Raw genomic sequence first — 20770 nt, 5'->3', positions numbered from 1 at the left:
GCCGCTAATGCTAGCTTAGCTTGTTTGTAGGCGCTGTGCTGGGTTTAAGGTTAGCATTCCTCTGTCGTTCGTTGTTCAGGAGGTTTTTACGGGAGTTGAATGTAATGCTAAAGGTCAACTCACATCCAAGACAAACAGCCAGTAAATAAAACTGTTGAAAATACAGAATGAGGCAGCTTCGCCTTAAAAATTGGTCACTCTCAAATGCTCTTAAGCAGACACAAGAGAGTGAGAAGTTTCGAACAAATTTATCTAACTGTATCTTTATTTACCACCAAATAAGATAAAGTTATCTGCCATCCATTAAAGATAGCAATTATATCGCCTCCATAAAGGGTTAATAGTAGGCTATAAAGCTGTTATGTACTAAGTCTTGCAATGGTTTCGGCCGATTCCCAAATTCCTCCAATATTGGAGAGGGAAAATGATATCTGAACATTTCTCATGACAGCTAGTAGGACAAAAGCTTTAATGAGAATGTGTGAGTGTGGCTACAGGCCAGACTGCATGCTTGGTTCGGAGCTCCTCCCACCTCCTTGTGCTCTCTCCACGCTGCTGTTGCTGCTGCTGCAGCAGAGGACTCCTCCTGCTCCGCCTCAGTACTCCACCTCTGCACAGTGCAACAGCAACAGCAGCAGTAGTAGCAGCAGCAGCAGCAGCATGCCCGGCTGGAGCCGATACAAGCCTGCAGCAGCAGCAAGCCGTCTCCTCCTGGGTCATTAACCTGTCGCATGTGGGATACGTGAAGGAAGACGGATATAGGATTCTGCTGGAAACAGAGAGCAGTTTGAAAACAGCTCTGTTGTTGAATTTTCTTGTGTATTTTATTTTTTATTTTTTGGAGAGCTTTTGTGTTGCCAGGGAAGATAAAGTCCGAGCAGGTAAGCAGTCAGTAGGCACGAGATAACCTTGGCTACTTTAGCATGGTTACATTGTAGCTGTGGCGTTTTCTTTTACCTTTACACACATATTTTGTCATTTTTAGTCGTTAACGCTGAGCCAAGTTGCTATAGTTACATTTCCCATTTCCTCCAGGTAAGGAAAACATGACCGTTGTTGTCAGCTCCTTCAGTGCGCGAGGACATACATTTTATTTTTGCTACAATAACCGACCGTTAAGCAAACAAGTGTTTCATTTATCAAACCTAAAAACAAAGGGTTAAACCGAAACACGTGGGGTGTATAGCCTATTTCCAATGTATGTTAAAACAGGTGCTTGTTAGACATTGAAATTATTAGTTTTAAGGTGGAGGTTTTGAGATATTTGACAAAAGTTCACAAGTTTTGGCGGAAATCCCTCGCGAAAAAACAGGTTGTGCCCCCCCCCTGAATGAATGAGCTGTGTGAGTGAGGAAGCCGTGACAAATGTTGGTCGTAAAAGAATCGGTTTTCAAAGTGGAAGAAAAAACACTGATTCGACCTGGTTAGAAGACAACATTACGGACTATAGACCTGGTTTGTCTGGTTATTTTGATGTTGAATGAATGGACCTCTTGCTATCCTATCAGCTTATCTTATTCACTGGAGGGAATGAGCTTTTATTTTTGGCAGGACATTTCAATTCAGCAAAAAGACAGTCGGCTAATGCAGGGAAGAATTTCAGTGTAAACCTATAATAATAATAACAACGTCAGGTGGCCTGTGCTTCATTAAAGCTGTCCAACTGCTCGTGCGTGCGCTTGTGCTGGTGTTTAAGGGGGTCAAACGTGACTGCTGCTGCCTGCTGCAGAAGGGTTCAGACACAGTGTAGTCTTACCAGCTTTTTAGTGTTGATAAGCCCTCTAACCTTTACCTTAATTACTTCTCCTGGTCGCCATATCTGAGGGCTATTTAAACTGCTGCCATCCTGTCTGACATTGTAGCCTGACTGCATTCTTCTGTGCATTATAGCCTGTTAGCCCAAAGCTAATAACTAGTTGTGTGATTTCATCGGCATACAGTTTTGTTTTTTTGGATTAAAAGGCGTTGAATAGTCCTTTAGAGAAGGGTTTTGATTCTTAGCTAAATGTAATGTGTCTTTTGGGACATCTAGTGGCTGTCCAGGCGACGTGTGTTATGTGCAGTGTATGTACAGAGGTCAGAGGGACATGAGTCTTTTTGACTCCTGGGTAATCTCTTTATTAGGAGGCCAAAAAATGTAAATTCAGCTTAAAAAGAAACAAACACCCACCCTCTGTCATATTACCATGTGCTATTTCTCCACCTAGCCCCCGACTTTTAGCACGCTCACGAGATATTTCCATATTCTGTGTTCTTTGAAGGCAGGGTTTGAATTCTGTCTTATGCTGAACTTCTGGCATGAGTGTGTGTGTTCTTACAGGTGAGAAATATTGGACCTTGAGCTTGAGAAGGTGTGGGGAATGTAGACAGCAGGGTCTATCTCTGTTCAAACAAGAATGGCATGAACATGTAAACAAGAGCTAGAAGAAGCGAAATAAGCAGTTTGAGATAGGTGACTGCTTTCTACTGAAAATGTTAGTCATTTTAGATGAACCTCCCACTTATCTACTTATTCTGTCTTCTATGATTCCCTGCTGGTAAAAAAAGTGTCCCTATGACTTTGGTCTCAACACACCACGCCAGTGCTCTGTCTCTCTATGCATTGTTATTGCTCATTTGAATCATAAACCCCCCTGGACATGTTCCTGACATGCAGTCAGTCTTTTCTCTCACACAGCAGGCCTTGTAGCCTAATGATCGGTGTGTCTCTGATCAGTCATCGCTTCATATGACTCATGCACAATGCCATAAGATGTTAAGCAAGACTTGGTTTCCTCTGTTGTCGCAGGAACGGTTAAACAAACAGTGAGCTAGTGGGTGATTTCCTGCCCAAACTGAGTCAGACAGAACAAAGAAAAATGTAAACATGCATTATCTTTCCCAGCAGGAAAACTCTTCATTCTCTTGGGATTAGTTGATCGCAAGGTTGTTATACTGGAGCCATGAATTGTCAGGAGGCTCTTAAGTATTCTCCATCTTATGTTCTGGTTGTTTTTTCATGAAAAATAAATGTAGGATGTGTCGTAATATTTCAGGTATCTGAGTGCATACATAGTTGCTTTTCATTGTCTTAAGGTAATAATTGTTTATCCTCCTGCTTCCTCCGTTTTCTCTTTATTTTTCTGCAGATAATGAGTGTAGATGGTGGGCTAATGTTGCACTGAGTCATCGCAGCACCTTGTTGAGAGGCAATTAAAGCTGTGTAAAGACCATAAAGAGGGACACCCATATGCAAGGAAACAAGTGATCTCTCCGAAACGGTGTTGATCTTCTCACTGTCGGTCCAGTTAAACAGGACACACAGGGGGAGAGGAAGGAGGTGTGCGTGGGTCAGTTTGTTTGTGAGAAGAGGAGGACACATGTGGAGTGGGAGGTTTGTGTGCGTGTGTGTTGAGGGGGGAAGGGAACGTTGTCGTGGGTGTGAGATTCACCCTGGTGAGACTTGCGCCTTTAGACATTCCTGACATTCCGACCTCCGGGATGCTTGAGGCTCCTCCGTCTTCTTCTAGCATGTCGGGGGCTGCGGAGGACCCTGGAGGGCTTTTATGTCACAAGGCTCACACCGGCAGGCCCTTTGGTTGAACAGAAACCACATACCCTCTAATTTAGGAGGGCATGGGAACAAGTAGCGCAGCAGACTGCAGGTCTTCTTAAGTTACATCCGCAGATGACACTTAAATCTTAACTGGGGTCTTCTATGAGCGGAAAGACACTTGCCAGCCTCGACACCCTAAACACTGTTACAATTTCAAGTGGATCAACTGTTTTTAATTGAATCTATCTTGTTTTGTTCGAAATGTTTGGTATCTTGGCTCAGGCTCAATCATACAGCTCAAAAATAAGAGGTCAAAAAACTAGAGCGGCATTAGTTGAGCTTTTTGTTTCTTAATTCCAATCCCACAATTCAGGGTACATATGAAGCACAGATTATTATACTTTGACTCTTTTTTTCTTAAATTCAAAATCTGTCTTTACGATGGATGGGTTGTGTGACAGACAAAAACAAATGTTCTTAATAAGGTCATCTTGGCTGTTAAAGATCCTGTTTATTGGATTAATTGGTGCAATGTCCCTGAGCAACAATTAGCATTCTCTCAAAAATATTTGATGCTTTGAAAACCATAAAAGCTTTGAGTAAATGTCTTTTTGAGATAAGCCGCAGTTCTTATATACCGGTAATATAAACAGTATTACTTGGTTACAAAGACGTGGGATTATGATTTAACCTATGGGCAAAATGTGAGGACTTCATTCTTCTAACAATGTACTTCATTCTTCTTCTCTCCTTTGCATACTGCGCTCTGAAAACATCTTGTGATGTTGCAACCTTGCTTGGTCCAGCCATGACAGTACATCCCATATCTGCCAGATCAGCCAACAACAACTTCTGACCAACCCTGATTTAGCAATCCAAAGATGTCAGCGTGCAGTGACTTTGCAGAACACGTGTGGAAACCCGGCTCTTGTAAGAACTGCTTCCACCCGCTTAGTGCGCACCACAAGGCTGTCGGCGGCTTGGGTGGCAGTGTGCCAGTCGCTTGTTTGAAGGGCAGCCTGGGAGGTGATGAAGAGGCTGGAGTAACAGCGCCTTCACCCTACAGCAAGCCAACCATCGCTGTCAAACCCACTATGATGAGCCTTGACACGAATGAGTCAATGACTGATGTCAACATGAACATCGAACAGGTGATTCTCTTAAATGTTTTCTCTTGTAACAAATGTAAGAGTTAATTTCTGCCAAGAGTGATTGATCTGTTCTTTAATGTATGATCATTTTTATGTTTAACAGGAAAACACAAAGAGGCCAGTTGAGCGTTTGGGCATGAGGAAGCTCTTAGACCTGTCGTCTCTTTACATTGACAGCAACGGCTGCAACAAGGCCCATAGAGAGGCGGTTCTTCAGAGTCCTGATAAAAAGAAGGACTATAACAACTGCTTCTCTCTGGCTTCTCTATCCCCCAACATCCTGCCCAAAGACTCCATGATCATCAGCAATATCTTCGTCACCCAAGAGGAGGGTAGAGGTTCTCAGAGCTTAAAGAAGAATGCTAATGGAGACACCTGTAGGCAGCAGAATACAACCACCACTAGAACCAAGAGCACTTACAATGGAATTGGTGTGACTACCAGGGTAAATCGTCAGGAAACTGTGGAGATACCCTTTTCTTTGGATATTGTCCCTTCCAATCCTGCCACAGTTCATAGTAATGGTATCAGCAGTGGGTGTACTGCTACTGTTACAACTAAGACATCCAGCACTTCCTCAACCACAGCCTTCAGTGTGGATGCTTCTAGCTACAATCCCCCGCCAACTCTTCATTCTCCCCCCGTCCTGTCAGCACAGACAAGCCTATCGGACTCAACTTGTTCTTATCGTAGTAGTACAGATTCGCTTCCTGGGGCAGAAGGGTCGGGAGGAAAAGAAGTTAGGGCAAGGAGCCCCCAAAGCCCGTCAGCCAGCTTACAGTCGGCTCCTAACTCTCCCAACGGACAGCCAAACTCAGAACCCATTTATGCAGAGAGCACCAAGAAAAAGCGCAGGCCGCAAGGAAATGGAGTGCAGTCCAATCCTGAGTCCCCCAACCAGTGTAAAATCTCATCCACGAGCTCCGAGCCTGAACTTTCAGGAGAGAATCAACGGGCCACCATCACTGTAATGGCCACTCACACAGAGGAGAACAACAGGACTTTCTACCTGAGCAGCCCAGATTCAGCCATCAGCACCCAATGTCACTTCAGCCCCACAGCACGAAAAGACCCCACTAGCCCTGCCTTCCGATGGCCGAGTCCCAGCCACAGTGCACCCTCTCTGATCACAGAAGCCAACCATACCCCAACTTTCCACTCCAAGCCTCAATCCAGCCCACCAATCCCGCCAAAAAGGACAAGCCGTTCCCCCAAACTGGGCACCTCCAGCCTCTCCCCGTCCATGTCTTCTCCAGTCCCTCTTCCTGAACTCCCCAGACTGGGAACCTCAAGCCTCTCCCCATCCATCTCGTCTCCCGTTCCCCTTCCTGAACTCCCAATGCTTTTCCTTGTCTCTGCTCGAGAGGGCCACTTTAAGGTTCATACCGAGAACCACAGCGCAGCAGCATCCGAACGCTGGCACAAGCCGCACCACCACAATTCTGGCTGGAACTGTCGCATTGAAGAGGAAGAGGAGGAAGAGGAGAGAGAGCGGAAGGAGGGGGACAAGAAGAAGCTGGCTGCCAACCCAGGGACAACCTCTCGGGTGACCAGCCTGGTCAATGGTGACGCTGTCTGGAAGGAGGCCAAGGACTGGAAGGCCCACAGCAGCCCCCCTCCGATGACAGAGCCAGGCACGGCCCCCCCGACTGCCCCCAACAATGGTGCCTGTCAGGGGGAGACTGAGGGCACCGGTGCAGAGGAGGAGGGCAAGCATAACGGGAGCATGCCGGCCAGGCAACCGTTGCATGGCGGCTCAACAGAGCTGCTGGCAGCAGGGAAGGGATCTGCCAACAATGAACCCAATCCACCACCTCCCCCACCTAAGAAACTGCACAGGTAAGAATAACAAAGAACTTTCTGTTTGGCATTCACACATTCAATTATTAACCCTTAAACAGGGTAGAACACTAGTTCTCTATCTGGGTAGGACTACATTTGATGAAAGTTCTTCATTATTGATTAATCTATTTCAGTTATCAGGTTGTCAGTGAAATGACAGAATTATTGCCAATTCTAACCGAGGAGTGAGGCCATAACAATGCTTACTCAGTTTGACCAATTGACACAACCATCAAGGTATTCAGTTTACAAAATGAAACAACAGTAACTTGGAAGCTGTGACTACCAGATGACTAGAATTTTCTGGATAAAGGACTGAATTGACTAAGCAGGTATTAATCACATCTCACCATTGTAATCCATCTTAGACTTGAGTTGTGAAGGTTGTTTTTCTTTCAGATTCAAAACTGTATTTTATGACTTTTTAACGTTGTTTTAGCGGGCTAGATGTTTTATAGATCTTGTGCCGCATATATTCATTCACGTGTTACTCACAACAAATTACGTATATTTTTTAATACATCATAATGCTCTATATGCTGAATAACAGATTCATTAAAATACTCCAGCTACCTTGAGGAAAGGTTTGTCTTACATATTGTTCAGGATAAGGCAACTGTATAAAGAAAAAGTCTACACGAGATTTAATTACACACCATAGTGCACTGTACACTTGCTGTAAGATGAATGCTATGCATTTATCATACTTGAACTACTCATTATAGCACATTGCATGCCTGTATTCCAGTCCCCAACCTGCAACTTGCATTAGAATGAATGCGACTGTAATTCAGACATGACACTGGGGTTTCATTATATTCCATAATTTAGCACTTACATAATGCACTTAGTTTAAATGCACAAATGTCTTTTGCTCTCTGATGGGACAGCTATATAAAGTGTTGGCGCACCTTATGGAATATAAGCTATAGTTTATTGCCTGTGACTGTGTGTATGCACACATACATCTTAGTGCAGCCATCTGTGTGAATCTGACTGTGCCTTCTCCTTTCATAGCATCGTTATTCTTCCTTGAATCAGCCTCCATTCTAGCGCCTTGTGATCATTCAAACTGTTCACGGCGTGGTCCTCAATGCACGCCTTGTTCTATTCACGCTAGTAATGTGACTTTTTCAATTCTAATTAACACACAAAATGGGTCTGTTAAATAGTCCCCTGCTGTGTCACATTGCTGTAAATTTGTTTTGGCTGCGGAACAATAGGCAGAACTGTAAAAAGACACAAAAAACAGGCCTTGTTCCATTGATATTGTCACGCAGGGACAAAGCTGCCATTAGCAGTCGTTCAAAATCAGATGCATCTTTAGGCAGAAGAAAATTCATATTTGGTACAATTATTTAAAGAGTTAGTAACAGTATTTTATTTCATTGCTTATAGGACATGGATATTGATACATGTTCACCTTCATTAAACACTCGCAACTATGTTTCCTACACAGGGCTCTTAACCTACATAGCGATTTATTAGCAGGAACATTTGCACATGTGCTTTAACCTGCGTCTGCATGAGGCTAAGAATACTCTCCGCTGTCTGAGTCAGCTACTGAAAGCAGAAACATCGAAGCAGCCTTGTGTTGCAGTTATTAACACCATCAAATGATGTCCTGAAAATAATCTTTGCTTTGTCTGAGGCGGCGCGATGAGGTATAACACGCGGCGGCCGTGACTTCCTCAAGACAAACAGATGTTCCACCATCTTGACTTGCTGTAGTCAGCAAAAGCTGAGTAGGAGTGTTTTACTGTGAAAAACACAGTTTGCTGATCATGTTTCAAGGGCCCTTATGTCTGTGGTAATTCTAGTAAGGACCCATCTCTCCTGTTATGACATTGCCGACATTCTGCGCTGATAAAAATACACCTTGTTGAGACACATGTGGGAACATGCCTCGAGCCAGCCAGCGTCAGTTGTGGCTTTCTGGTGTTCCAAGTTTATCTTTGGGTTTAATGTGTTTTATCAACAAGTGTCCCCGGGCACCGGACAACGCAAAGTGCTGCGCGGCATCTGAATCTAAATGTCACCAAAGCAACTTTATGTAAAGATTCCTTATTAACAGAAAAGGACATGTTGTGTGTGGAATGGATGGAAAACATTCACAATACAAACACATGTGCACACGCAGCCTGTGAGGCAGCATTTTGCCGTGCTGAATCATTTAAAAGCCACAGATGGTTTGAAAAATCTGCCTCTCAGTGCCTTTTGACCACAGTGGAAAACACCAAATCTTCCCTCTCTTATTCCTCAGAACATGTCAACCTCCGCATCATCTGTCATGAGGTGTGTGCTTGTGCGTGTGCTTACGCCATGCATACGTTTGTTGAGTAAGTACACTTTACTGTGGAGAGGCGTGTCAACTGGTCAGTGAAGGTTGCCAAAGGGAGGGGCTTTGGTGAACAGATTGTTGCCCTTGGCGATTCCCAAAGTGTCCCAGTCTGGCAGTCGGTTGCCACCAATAGAAGTAGAATTTATAGATCAGACATGTGGATTGAAGTCCACTTGGGTGTGAATTGCCTTTTGCTTGCTAAACTATCGTTCCAAGACGTGCTGCCCCTCCCTCCACAGACCCATTATTACCCTTCTGTGCAGCAGAGCAGATAGCATCCTGTTGCTGCCTCACAGACCTGGAACTGCTCTAAAATACAACTCACAGGTCACTGAGTGAATGCTATATATGAGATATGGTGGATTTAACTTTGAGCATTGCTTTTCCTGCTGAGACACACTTTAAATACACATATGACTCGTGTGGAGCCAGGGTTCTGTTACTACACATGGTCGGGCTTTAGAGAGCCACCAGTCTGATCCAGGGGCATTTTGTGCCCACCAGCCCCGACAAGGACCTCTCCAGCATGAGGTAGGCACCTGATGGCATCTTTTTCTCATGTTTGTGTCCTCAGTTGGAAACGAGAACTGTTGAAACATCTTTTATTAGAATTGTGAACAGAAGAGGTGAGGTTCTTGTTCACACAGGAAGATGGTCGCAGAGTTTGAGTGTGTTTCAGGAAGATCGTAATAAACCACAGAGCCTTCTTAGGTACGCACAGGCCTGTGGTTTTTGTCGCACTTCTACCAAGAGCTGTGCACTCAAAATTCAGATGTGCAGACTGCAGTGCGACAGATGGTATTTGGTCAACTTTATGCCCTTTCTTCTTCTAATCCTTCTCTACCTTAATTATCTTTTTCTTTTATTAGAGCTCATCCTGTCGGTGAGATTAAATTAGTTCTACGATTAAGAGGCTTAGAAGTGAAATTGATTAAGAACAATGTGTGCTTCTTCTCTACGTGATGCGGTGCAAAGAAATGAAAGTGGGTTGTAATGAATAAGGGTCGGAGATAGCTGACGGAGGAGACGATAACAAGGCAAGGCTGGAGCAGTTTGAGAAAGATAAGGAGTGGTGTCAAACATTAATGGATCTTAGTTTCAAAGACGAGGTTTATAAGGCCATGTAGCTATGGTAACTATCCTACAATCATGGGGCAGAAACAATGAACGCCATTCTTCTTTGAGCTATATTGTGGCATACAGAGGTTACGCTCCAACGAAAACACATGCATGATATCATGTGATCCAATATAACAGCAGTGCAATAGGTACTGCCATTGGTGAGTTCATATAATACAGAAGGAACACAGCAGACCACAAATGTAAATCAGTTCCTCTCTTACAGCATAGTACGCTTTTTAAAGGCTTTGTTTGTTGCATGGCTGCAATAGGATTGCATTACACTGTACAGGTGTTTACCAGCTACACCTGAGTACATTCAGAGTAAGTCCAACCTATTTTAACAAAAGTTGAATTATGCGTCAACATTGAAGTGGTAATCTCGGCGGTGCCAATGGCGATAAACGGTATTTGCAGGAGCACACTTCCCAGATATCCAGACAGTGTTGCATGTGTGACGTCCACGGTTGGCTCCGGTTGTAACTCTTGATTTTCCTCGCTGACGATCGCTTTCCTTTTCAGACTGTTTGCTTCATCTGATCGTCGAATTTGTTTCTTTTTCTTTGGATTTTCACTTATTGTTGAAGTTGTATCTGTAGTCATCGATCTTTTCTTTGTTTGTTCAGCCATAGTAGATTACTGTTTACTCGCAACACTTGCAGAGACCGGAAAAGCAGCCGCTTAGCTCCGCCTACCCTCTCTGGCAGACCAACCACTGCTGGGTAATGGAAAACGCGTCACTAACTGGGCGCCGCTTGTAATTGTTTCCGCAAATGTCGCCACAGACACCCAGTCTGTAATACTGCAAAGGCTTTCATCAGTGGGCCATAGCCTCTATCATCATTGTGTTACCTCATTCGGCGATAGATCGAGACTTAACAGACTTCTATTTAAATGAAAATTGCAGTAATGATGATTTTGTCTTTATCCTTCCGTCTCTAAGCAAAGTGATTGTGCGTCTGTTTGTTTATTTAACCGTGTAACTAATTGGACATCCAGTACTTTATCTCTCTAGGGTCATAATTTTATAACTTTATGACAGAGAAGGCTCTAAATAAGAGTCAGGAAGTGAAACGAGTTTTGTAAACTTGATCCGCAACAACAACAACACTGCAGTTTATTTGGGTCTCATTTTACGCTGTCACACTGCTATCTGTAGCTACTTAGCTGTAACCCCAGTCTGATCCCTTTTTAAAAAACTCCCTCAGCTCCTCTCACACAGCTTTATTAATAACACACACATGTCAGGAGAGCGTGCATGTCAACAGATCTGCTCTGTAGCGTGATTGTTTACATTCTAAATCCGGGCTGCTGTCGTTAACCGGGTTGATTGCAGAAACCTCGTCCAACAAGTTTAGTGGGTCGACCGTGATATCTCACGCAGACGTTGTAATTGCGATGGAAGGGATGTGATCTACTTTGAGGAAATGAGTAATTAAGATGTTTATTAATAGATGTTTAGGCTGAAACTGGGCTTACCAAGTGGAGTGATTAAATCCGGATGAATGGGCCTTTTTTGTGCTTTTCCTGACATGAGGTCAAACTGAATCTTTCAGGGTCATTCAGACAATAACAGAAATTTGGATCATTTTAGACTCTTGAGAATTATGGTGGGCATTTTTCCCCTTTTAAGACATTAAAAAGACCAAAAAATGCGTCAATTAATTGTGATGAACTGGTTAATTGCAGTCCTAAAGGCCCAGGGGATTCCTACACGCTGTCCTAATCATAGTCAAGGTCTTTTTTTGCCTGCCCTTGCTCATAAGCTCATCCATCCATGCACATCCTCCCGCAGGACACGAGCAATGACATGCTTCCTCCAAGGAAGGAAAATCTCATGTTGTGGTAACAAATCTGAGAAATCTAGAGTGAGACGTGCAAAGGCACACACATGCACATGCACTCATAATCCCTGCAGCCATTACACTTTCTCCTCTGCCTTTCATCACTGCTCTTTGGTCTGTAAAATGATCCTTTAGCTAAGAGCCCAGAGAGAATACCCAACCCCTTTGTCTCCCCCCCCCGGTGCTCCTCTTCTTTTCTCCTCCTCATCTGTTTGTTGTGCTGATTTATGGTGGAATAGAAGTCAGAGGCCAGCAGATAAATGGAAAGAGGAGTCATTTTGTGATGGAAGGGAGGAAAGGGAGATGAAGGGAGGGGGGTTGGACCCTGCTTCCCCGAGCCATTAGTGGGTATAATGAGACAAGTGAATGACTGTCACTCAAGCTAATTGGTCACCTTGATTAGGGAGTCCGCTCATGCAGTTTTCATCAGTGTTATAACTAGCTATCAAGGCGAACTGATCAAGAAAGAATGCAAAGCTTATTTCTAGTGAACAGAAAGGAATACTCTCTCAATCTTCCCCTTATAAGTTGTATTTGAAATCAATATGACAGTGTTGTTTAAATCAATACTGCATTTAAGGTTTTCATTCTACAGTTATAAAGAATATTTTCATAGAATGTATGCCTTTATTTTTAGCCTATATTTGAGATATGACAGGAAACAAGGCGGGAGAGAGAGAGAGAGGAAATGACATGAAATAACATAAGCAGCTACAGCGTGACTTTTTCTGGTATGACCAGAAAGAAGTAAGGGTGGCTAACGTTAGCTAATGTTAGCCAACTGGAGGTATTATGCTAATTTCAAGCTTCATATTTCACTCTGTGATACCTGTGGAGTAGCTTAGCGTAATTTACAGTTAAAAACACTCTTCATATAGCCTCTGCCTGAAACGACTCAGTCAGCTCTGTCCCTTTAAGAAATCCCGCCCCTACAAGCCCACTTTCTTCTGATTGGCCAGCTCTCTGAAGCCTTTTGTGATGTCACAAAGTGAAGGGTGTAGAAAAAACTGTCTGAAACCTGGCGTTCACAGCAGCCTGCAGACTGCGCTGAGAAGCCTGGGGATTACTCCAACATACTTCGACCTACAGATTTGAAACTTCACCCACGTTTAGTTTGGACATCCAACATTGTAACATTATATATGTCTTAAAATGTGAAACAGCATTATACTTCCTCTTTAAGTAAGTCAGTTTGCTGACTTTACGATCCCCTTAACATTGTTTCGATGTTATCAGTAGGAGATGTGTTTGTTGTTTAAAGCTTGTGGTCCATTTATACTTAAATTTCCTTCAGTGCAACTTGACCGCTAACAGGTCAGTCCGAGATTTGAGTTTGTTATGCATCTCTATGTAGCCACAAGCTCCTCTGAATCAAGAAGTTTGCCTCTCTAACATGAAGTGAAACTACTCCTGACAGTTCTTGTTTGTCATTTTAACGCACTTTCACGTGGACTTATTGGTAATACATAGAGCAGATAACAGGATGTCAAGGGGAAGTTGAGTGGTTCCACATCCAAAAACAGATGCACAGAGGAAACTACGCACTTTGCTTGGCTGATCGGCAGAAAAACTATGGCTTGACTGCATGTTTGTTCGTCGCATCATATTCACTTTCCCCGTTTCTGTTTCTCCGTTACAGAGTGTGTGGTATGATGAGTGGCAGCAACATGGAGCTGGACCGCTGCAGCCAACAAGGGTCAGTAGAGAGTCCTACTTCATCTCTACGGGGTCTGGGCAGTGCAAGTTTACCCACTGCCTCCACTGACAACCTGACTGCTGACACCGGTAAGCACCACTCACCTAAACTCATATTTAAGCTGGGTTAAGTGGATTTATCGAAACATCTGAGTGGTTCAGGCTCATTTGATGCAATTGTAACATGCACAGGGAGTCCGATGATTTGTAGTTTGTTGTTTGCTTCTTTTGTGACAGCTTTTACAGATGTGTGAATGGTTGTGCCATAGTTTTGTAAGCCTGCGTGTTAGTTGCTCTTCAAACTGTTTTTATCATTTTTAACTCTCAAGATGGACTTTGGATGGAGTTAAACTGTGCACGGTGCTTTTTTGAAAAGAGGAAAGGGAGTGCAGAGGAGTTTTACAGCAGTTGTCTGTCAGCCTATCGCTTCCTCTTTTTTCCAGTTTGTTTTGACCTGGCGTTCATTTTCACAGCTAAATTTCTACAATCATCAAAACTTGAGACGTGTTTCGAAATGAGCGGCATTCGATGCCGGTTAAGAAATTATCGCCGTCCTCCGCATGTCAGCTTTAAACCTCTGTGGGGCTCAGACGCTTGTAATCGCTGTAACTTCCTGACCAATGTTGTTTGAAGAGATAATTATGGACTCTGATAACGAGGGAAAAAGGGCTTGGCTACATCCTACAGAAGTTTTTTCTTTACAGTCTTCTCCTTCGGTGAAAGCAGTTATTGAAGACTGCACCGCACAATCATCTCAGTATCTGTCTCCTCTAGTGTGATGTCAGGTTCCAACTTTTAGTCTTTAATTGACAAATGGATAATAATTGGATGGAAGATGTTTTAAGTGTCAGCTTGAATCCTGGATTGTGGAAATTTCCAGCTCCTCTGAGGATACAAGGTATGTGTTTGTAGTAAGGCTGAGCAGCAGGCAGTGACAGAAGGGTTGTAGTGAATAAATCAAATTCACAGCTGTAACCCAGGAATACGTTCGACAGTGAGTACTATGTAAAGGGAAATTAACTCACAAGGTCAGTGAGAAACAAAAGATGTGTTGTTGAATCCAGTGAGAAGAAAAGCCTCCAATCATTGTTGGTCTCTATGTGTCTGTGTTTGTTTAGCTGTTGATATCTATCAGTTTATTCAATTAAAGTTAAAGTTCAGGATACACACTTTAATATGGAGCTACAGCCACACCAGGTTAGCTTAGCTTAGCATTAAAACTTGTAATAGCAGCTCTAAGGCTAAAGAAATAACACATTATATGTTGTTTGAGGAAGCTGTACTGAAGATTTTGTTAGCTTTAACACTAGCATCTGGTCCCCTGTTTCCTAGCTTTTATGCTATGCTATGCTAATACATGCTGTTTTCCCAACAATTCCCAAAAGGTCTGTGTCTGTTTTATAGTTTTTGAGTCAAACAAGGTTTTACTGATTCTAACAAAAACCATGTGACTAATAAGATTTCAGCAATCGGTTGGCAGATTTGCTAAAATGTCTTATTCTGTGTTCTTAGGATCTCGGAATGCTTCACGGATGTCCTGCTCCTCTCCGTTTACCAGAAGTCCAGCGGCCTCGGCTCCTGCGTCTCCTCAACCGCCCTTCTTTAACAGCTTGAGTAACCAGCCACCTCCGCTCCCGGAGAAGAAAATGGTCAATCGCACCGTGTCCGCTCCCGATAGCGCAAACGGAAAACCCTTTGTCCGAGGCTACCCACGCCTCCCCTTCACCGGCTCTGAGAGCAACGTGTGTCGTCCTGCTGATGTCAGCTCCCGTTCCAGTTTACCGTCCAGCCCTGTTGACCCGCGACCTATTTTCTCTTCTAATGAGTCTCTGGAGCGGTGCCATGCCCTGCTCGGACGATCGTCCAGGTCCCGGACACTGGACGAACCACTGAAGACTCACGGGCGTCTGGGTGTCCACTGCCGCAGCAGCATCACCTGCTCTTCCTCTCCTCAGCTCAGCGTGCCCTTATCGGCCTCAGAACCGGGTCTGGCACCAAATTTGGGCTCCAGCCTGCAGCTCCAGACCCTTCTCAGTAACATAGACAGCAGGGAGGGAGTGTACTCCAAACTGGGAGGCCTGTACGCAGAGTCTCTGCGGCGTTTGGCGCTAAAATGTGAGGATCACTTCACCCGCTCCCAGAGGAACCCGCTGAGGTTTGAGGAGAGTAACTGGTCGCTGTTCAGGCTTACCTCTAACAAGCCGAGCTGCAACGCAGGAGATGCTGTGTACTACTCTGCTGCCTGTGCCTCAGACCCCAGCAATTCCTACGCTGTAAAGGTAAGCTCAAAATACTGTGCTTGAAAAGGTCATAGATGCAGAAAAAACATCCACTAAACGACTGTTGTTTAAAGAATAATTTGCACATTAGGCGTTGCAAATTGATCCTATAAGCAGGGATTTGACATCTTAAAGTTACAATAAGAAGATTAAAACAGGGCGGCTTGTTCTTGGGTTAAAGTTGGGATGGTCCCACGACAGCGCAAACCTTCAGGCATGTAGTGTAAACAACAAGCAAGAAGGGTGTGGATTCAGTCTCATTGACCTTTGTCCAAAAGTCATGTGCTGTACAAAGCAGCGGCTGTTTGTGCAGTGAGTGTTGTGCCACGGCGTGTGTGCCCACACTCTTGTGTAATATCTCAAGGCCCAATTAATCTTTAGATTCCAGGCAGGATTTACAGCCAGACAAGCCCTGCTGCAAAGCCACACACACATGCAAACCTAACCCATTACACGCTTGTGGTGGAAGAAATATTGATACACAATAACAGCATCATGTTATTGTGCTTTGTAATGCTATATTCATTCACCAGCAGATTCTTAGGCCTAGGCCTTAAATTCAGATTATAACTTATAAGAGATTATAATTATTTGTTCCAGAGTTCGGATGGAATGGGCTGTCCTGGCACACACTTTTTTGTTGGGATTGGGTTTAAGTCAAACATCAAGGATACTGATTTTACTTGAGTGAGAGTAGGAACTGAATTTTCGTTGACCTTGCAGTCTTGCTAACAAGAATCCCTTTCTTGTGTTTCTTGGCTCCTCTCTTCCCGTCTCTGTGCGGAATTCTTCTCCCCCCTCTCTGTTCCTTTGATTCATTCTTTCCTCCCACTATCCTTTGTGTCTCTTCCTCTCCAGATCTGCAAGAGTCCATCCGTGGATGCCAAACAGGGCCATCTCTACAGTCTGTCGGTGCAGCAGAGCATCCCTCCACACTTCAACCTGCAGCAGGACTGTGGCCACTTCCTCGCTTGTGTCCCCCAGAGCATGCTGCCCTCTGAAGAAGTCTCTGCGCCCACTGCACCTGCTTCATCGCTGCCTCAGCCCAACACGCCTGCGTCCGGACAACAGACGGAAAGAGAGCGAGTGGTGGTCATCACCTCGGAGATCCCTCAGCAGACAGCGGCTGACTTTGTCCGGGAGTGGAAGGCGTTCCATAAAACTCAGCCGGAGGTCTATGAGCGCAGAGTTTGTTTCCTTCTCCTGCAGCTCTGCAACGGCCTGGAGCACCTGAAGGAGCACGGGGTCACACATCGCGACCTCTGCCTTGAAAACTTGTTGTTGGTGCCTCATCAACGCCGGTCCTCCCAGTTTACCCAACAAACCACCAATGACAACAGCACCAGTAATGGTTCAAGCGGTGTAGACACTCAGCGTCACCTTCCCCGACTCCTCATTAGCAATTTTGCTAAAGCTAAGCGTCGCTCCTCCGAGGACGCCGCCTCTACCACCGTTGATCCACGCATCAAGCGTGACCACGCCAGATTGGCGCCTGAGATCGTCTCAGCAGCCCAGTACCGCAAATTTGACGAGTTCCAGACTGGCATCTTGATCTACGAGCTCCTCCACCAGCCCAACCCGTTTGAGGTGAGGCCAGCACTGAGGGAACAGGACTACCGCTGTGAGGACTTACCTGCAATCCCGTCTGTGTCCCTGTACTCCGCTGGCCTCCAGAGGCTCGCCCAGCTGCTGCTCCAACCTGACCCCATTAAGCGCATCCACATCCAGGAGGCCAAGCGCATTCTGCAGAGCCTACTGTGGGGCCCGAGGAAGGACCTGATGGAGCAGCAGTGGGAGAGACACGGACATGGGGGAGGGGGCTTTGTCGGCGGATCCCGACACGAGGGGCTTCTTAACTGGCTGGATGTGAAACGGGCGCTGCTGATGATGAAGTTCGCCGAGCGTTCGCTGGAGCCGGAGAGGAACGCGGAGCTGGAGGACTGGTTGTGCTGTCAGTACTTTTCCTCGGCTCACCCTCTGTCTCTGTGCCACACTGCTGAACTGCTCTACTCGATAAAGTGATGGCTCACTTTCGGGTAAAAACAAGTGTGAGTGGAGCTGAAGTGCAGCGTGAATGTGTGTATGAGAAAGACCGGTAATGTCAAAATCAATGTCTAGACACTATGGATGGGTCCTTTGGAGATACTGTGAACTACCCACCTTTTTTTGCGCTACTGCTACACGCATGAGAGCCACGCATCAACCAAGCCGTCCACTCCCAGCATCCTCCTACTGACTGTCAACTTGAAAACTCACCTGTTTTAGATGTAATGGACAAAATCACTCAACCCTCCACTTACAGACTAGAGATACTGCGGTTAAAAAAAAGAAGACTATGGACTACATACGTAATTCTTTAACACACTTACCAAAGTTTGATGTTTGACACTGTATTCTGTGTATTTATTAAATGCCAATTAAAACACTTTACCCACTCAGAACAGGCGAATAGTTCATAACCTTCTGTGTCAGCCAGCTTTGCAAAGTAACGCTGTGTTGTATCTAAATGTGCAGCTAACTTTTCTCTGATATCTTAATAGAAATATGAGGTCACTATATGCGGTCGCTCCTTTTCCATCTAGTTTATTAATGTGCTAATAGACGATGTAAACAACACGAATTCACCTGTTTTTGAAACCACAGTTTCAGAATAAAATTCCTTGTTGTGCTAGTTGGAAAGAACAGGGCAGACTCTTTATAGTCTGTTTTCTTGCAATCCTTGTGAGACATCATTGCATAATAAAGACTTGGTATGGATTATTAATAAGTCATTCTCTTACACAACTCAATAGTAATTGGATTTACAAAATAATTGGCAACGTTAGCGATGGCTTCTTCTGAATGGATGCCTCATCTCCTCATGCTTTTACTACATATTTTAATGTTCTGACATCCGTCACAGTGCCTTTTGTTCTTTGTACGTACGTCTATGTTACAGTGACTCCGAAGCCAAATGTAAATATTACCGATCATTCGTCCTTTGTGAAACTGGCCTTTCACAGAATGTCCTAGAGACGGTTTTTTGTACAGTGATTTGTAGATGATATTAGAAGAGAAAAATGAGCCCGAGCAGGTCTTAAAAAGCCATGAATATGAGCAGCAGTTAAAAATATTTATGATATAATTTGTTATCCTGTAGTAGTCACTGGAATTTTCTCTGTTTATTTTCATATGTGGGATAATCAAGTTATGTGTTTTTCTGGCACCGCAGCAGCTGGGCCTGTTTATTTTTTGCCTCCTGTGTTCTCGTGTAGGCTGAACGTTTTGGGTGTTTTATCTCCAAACAAACGATTTCTTAATTAAGTCCAGAGTAGCAAGAATTCACCAGCCTGCATGCAGGTTTCTGTCCACGACTGACTGATGTTTCTAATGTTGAAGAGAAAAAAAAAAAACATGGTGGAACTCACAGCTAATACATTATTGATTTGAATTATTTTGTGTGCCTCACCTATTTGCATCTATCAATAAACTGTGCATATATTTTCTCACAGTATAATCTGGTGTTTTGATCTTTTTTGGGATGCTTCGTGGAAGTTACCAGAGATAAAATGTATGTTTTGTGGCAAAGAAAGTGCAGGGTGTTATTTTGATGTGCAGCATTAGCATGACTGCATAGAAAGTTACCTTGTCTTTGTTATATTTCTTGTCTTTCTCTATTTTCCAGCATAGAATTTTTATAGCTCAAAACTGCATCATGTGTTGCAGCTTGTGTAGATGCAGGATGAAAAACTAAACCCTGTAAGAACCAGTGAAATGCCCGACTGCCAATAGCATCAGGCAAATCCCCAGCAGGAAACAATATTGCAACACAATACATTTATGTTTCTAAGGTATACAGATTTATTTGGATGTTGTGTTATTTTTTCCAATTATAAAGATGCCTGCATGAACTACAGTCGTATTTGTGCCAAAAGAAACACAAGCACAAATGGACAGAGTCGGAATAACTATTCAACTGAAGGAGAAGTATCTGCTGTTGTGGGCGAGACGCACACCGCACTGCGTGGATCAACACAACAGGTTGAACACGTAGCGGAATCTCAATTTGAGTTTGGAGCCTCAGGGCAAAACAGACCCCAGACTTCACCCCCACCCAAACTCCCCCCTCCGATGTAGCTTTTCTGCTTCACGTCGCCCCTTCAAAACCACTGGCTGCTCCCTTGTCATAGGTGGAACTATGTTGCTATGGTGTTTTGACCAATGGAATGGCATTTCCAGGAACGCAGCCGGTCTCTGTCTCCCTCTCTCTTTCACACACACACACACACACACACACACTCACCGAGTAAAGCAGCCTGTTGAGCAGGAATCCAAATTACCCCCTGGTAACAGCAGCAAGGCTCCCGTCTTTGTTTGTCCAGTGAACGCCGGTCAGGAGGCTGCATACTTTATTTCAGCAAATATGCATCCCAGCACACCGAGCTTCAGAGCAGGGCCTGAGAGGAGGAATACAAAGATAACAAACTGAACCTCCTGCAGCTTCAGCATGAAAAGGGCTAAAACTACCTGCTGTGAGAGACACTATTTAATATTAAACAGAGCGTATAGTAGCTAACAAATGTACCTGCAGCTGGACGATGAGATGAAAAGAGAATTTCAGTACACAACTGGACTTAGTACATATATGCCCTTATATCTACAGTACTGGTAAACACAGATCTTTTAACTTCTGTAAATCAGATAGTGGCTCTTAAAATGAAGAAGAAGCAGAAGAAGATGACGACATCCTTTATTCATCCCCGAGGGGAAATAACATTTTTTCACTGTTTTTACAAACATGCAACACACACAGGTCCGAAATCCAGACACCCTATGTACATGCATTATGGAGAGATGTCAGAGTGAGGGGGCTGCACATGTACATACGCCCCGAGCAGTTGGGGGATTTGGTGCCTTGCTTAAGGACACCTCGACAGTGCCCAGGAAAGGAGCTGGCACCTCTCCAGCTACCAGCCCCAACTGCA

General features: G+C 44.3%; 1 protein-coding gene across 1 annotated transcript; it reads left to right on the top strand.

Moving 5' to 3' along the window:
• The first annotated feature begins 703 nt into the window (after positions 1-703).
• On the top strand, positions 704-19302 carry LOC138602287 (inactive tyrosine-protein kinase PRAG1-like). The gene is made up of 6 exons (XM_069673737.1): positions 704-881; positions 4342-4686; positions 4790-6525; positions 13472-13617; positions 15040-15806; positions 16665-19302. Exons 2-6 carry the CDS (start codon positions 4417-4419, stop codon positions 17826-17828), a joined length of 4083 nt encoding a protein of 1360 aa, XP_069529838.1. The 5' UTR covers positions 704-881; positions 4342-4416; the 3' UTR covers positions 17829-19302.
• Positions 19303-20770: the final 1468 nt, after the last annotated feature.

The sequence above is a fragment of the Semicossyphus pulcher genome, unplaced genomic scaffold (genome assembly GCF_022749685.1).
Source record: "Semicossyphus pulcher isolate SPU_LCO1_2020_fin unplaced genomic scaffold, fSemPul1.0.p SCAF_22, whole genome shotgun sequence".
NCBI lineage: Eukaryota > Metazoa > Chordata > Actinopteri > Labriformes > Labridae > Semicossyphus > Semicossyphus pulcher.
This window is presented reverse-complemented; position numbering and strand designations above follow the sequence as displayed.

Coding starts and splice junctions, on each gene's coding strand:
- LOC138602287 (XM_069673737.1), top strand. CDS start 4,417: ATGTCAGCGTGCAGTGACTTTGCAGAACACGTGTGGAAACCCGGCTCT. Junction 13,618..15,039: donor CAACCTGACTGCTGACACCG/GTAAGCACCACT, acceptor CTGTGTTCTTAG/GATCTCGGAATGCTTCACGG. Junction 15,807..16,664: donor GCAATTCCTACGCTGTAAAG/GTAAGCTCAAAA, acceptor CTTCCTCTCCAG/ATCTGCAAGAGTCCATCCGT.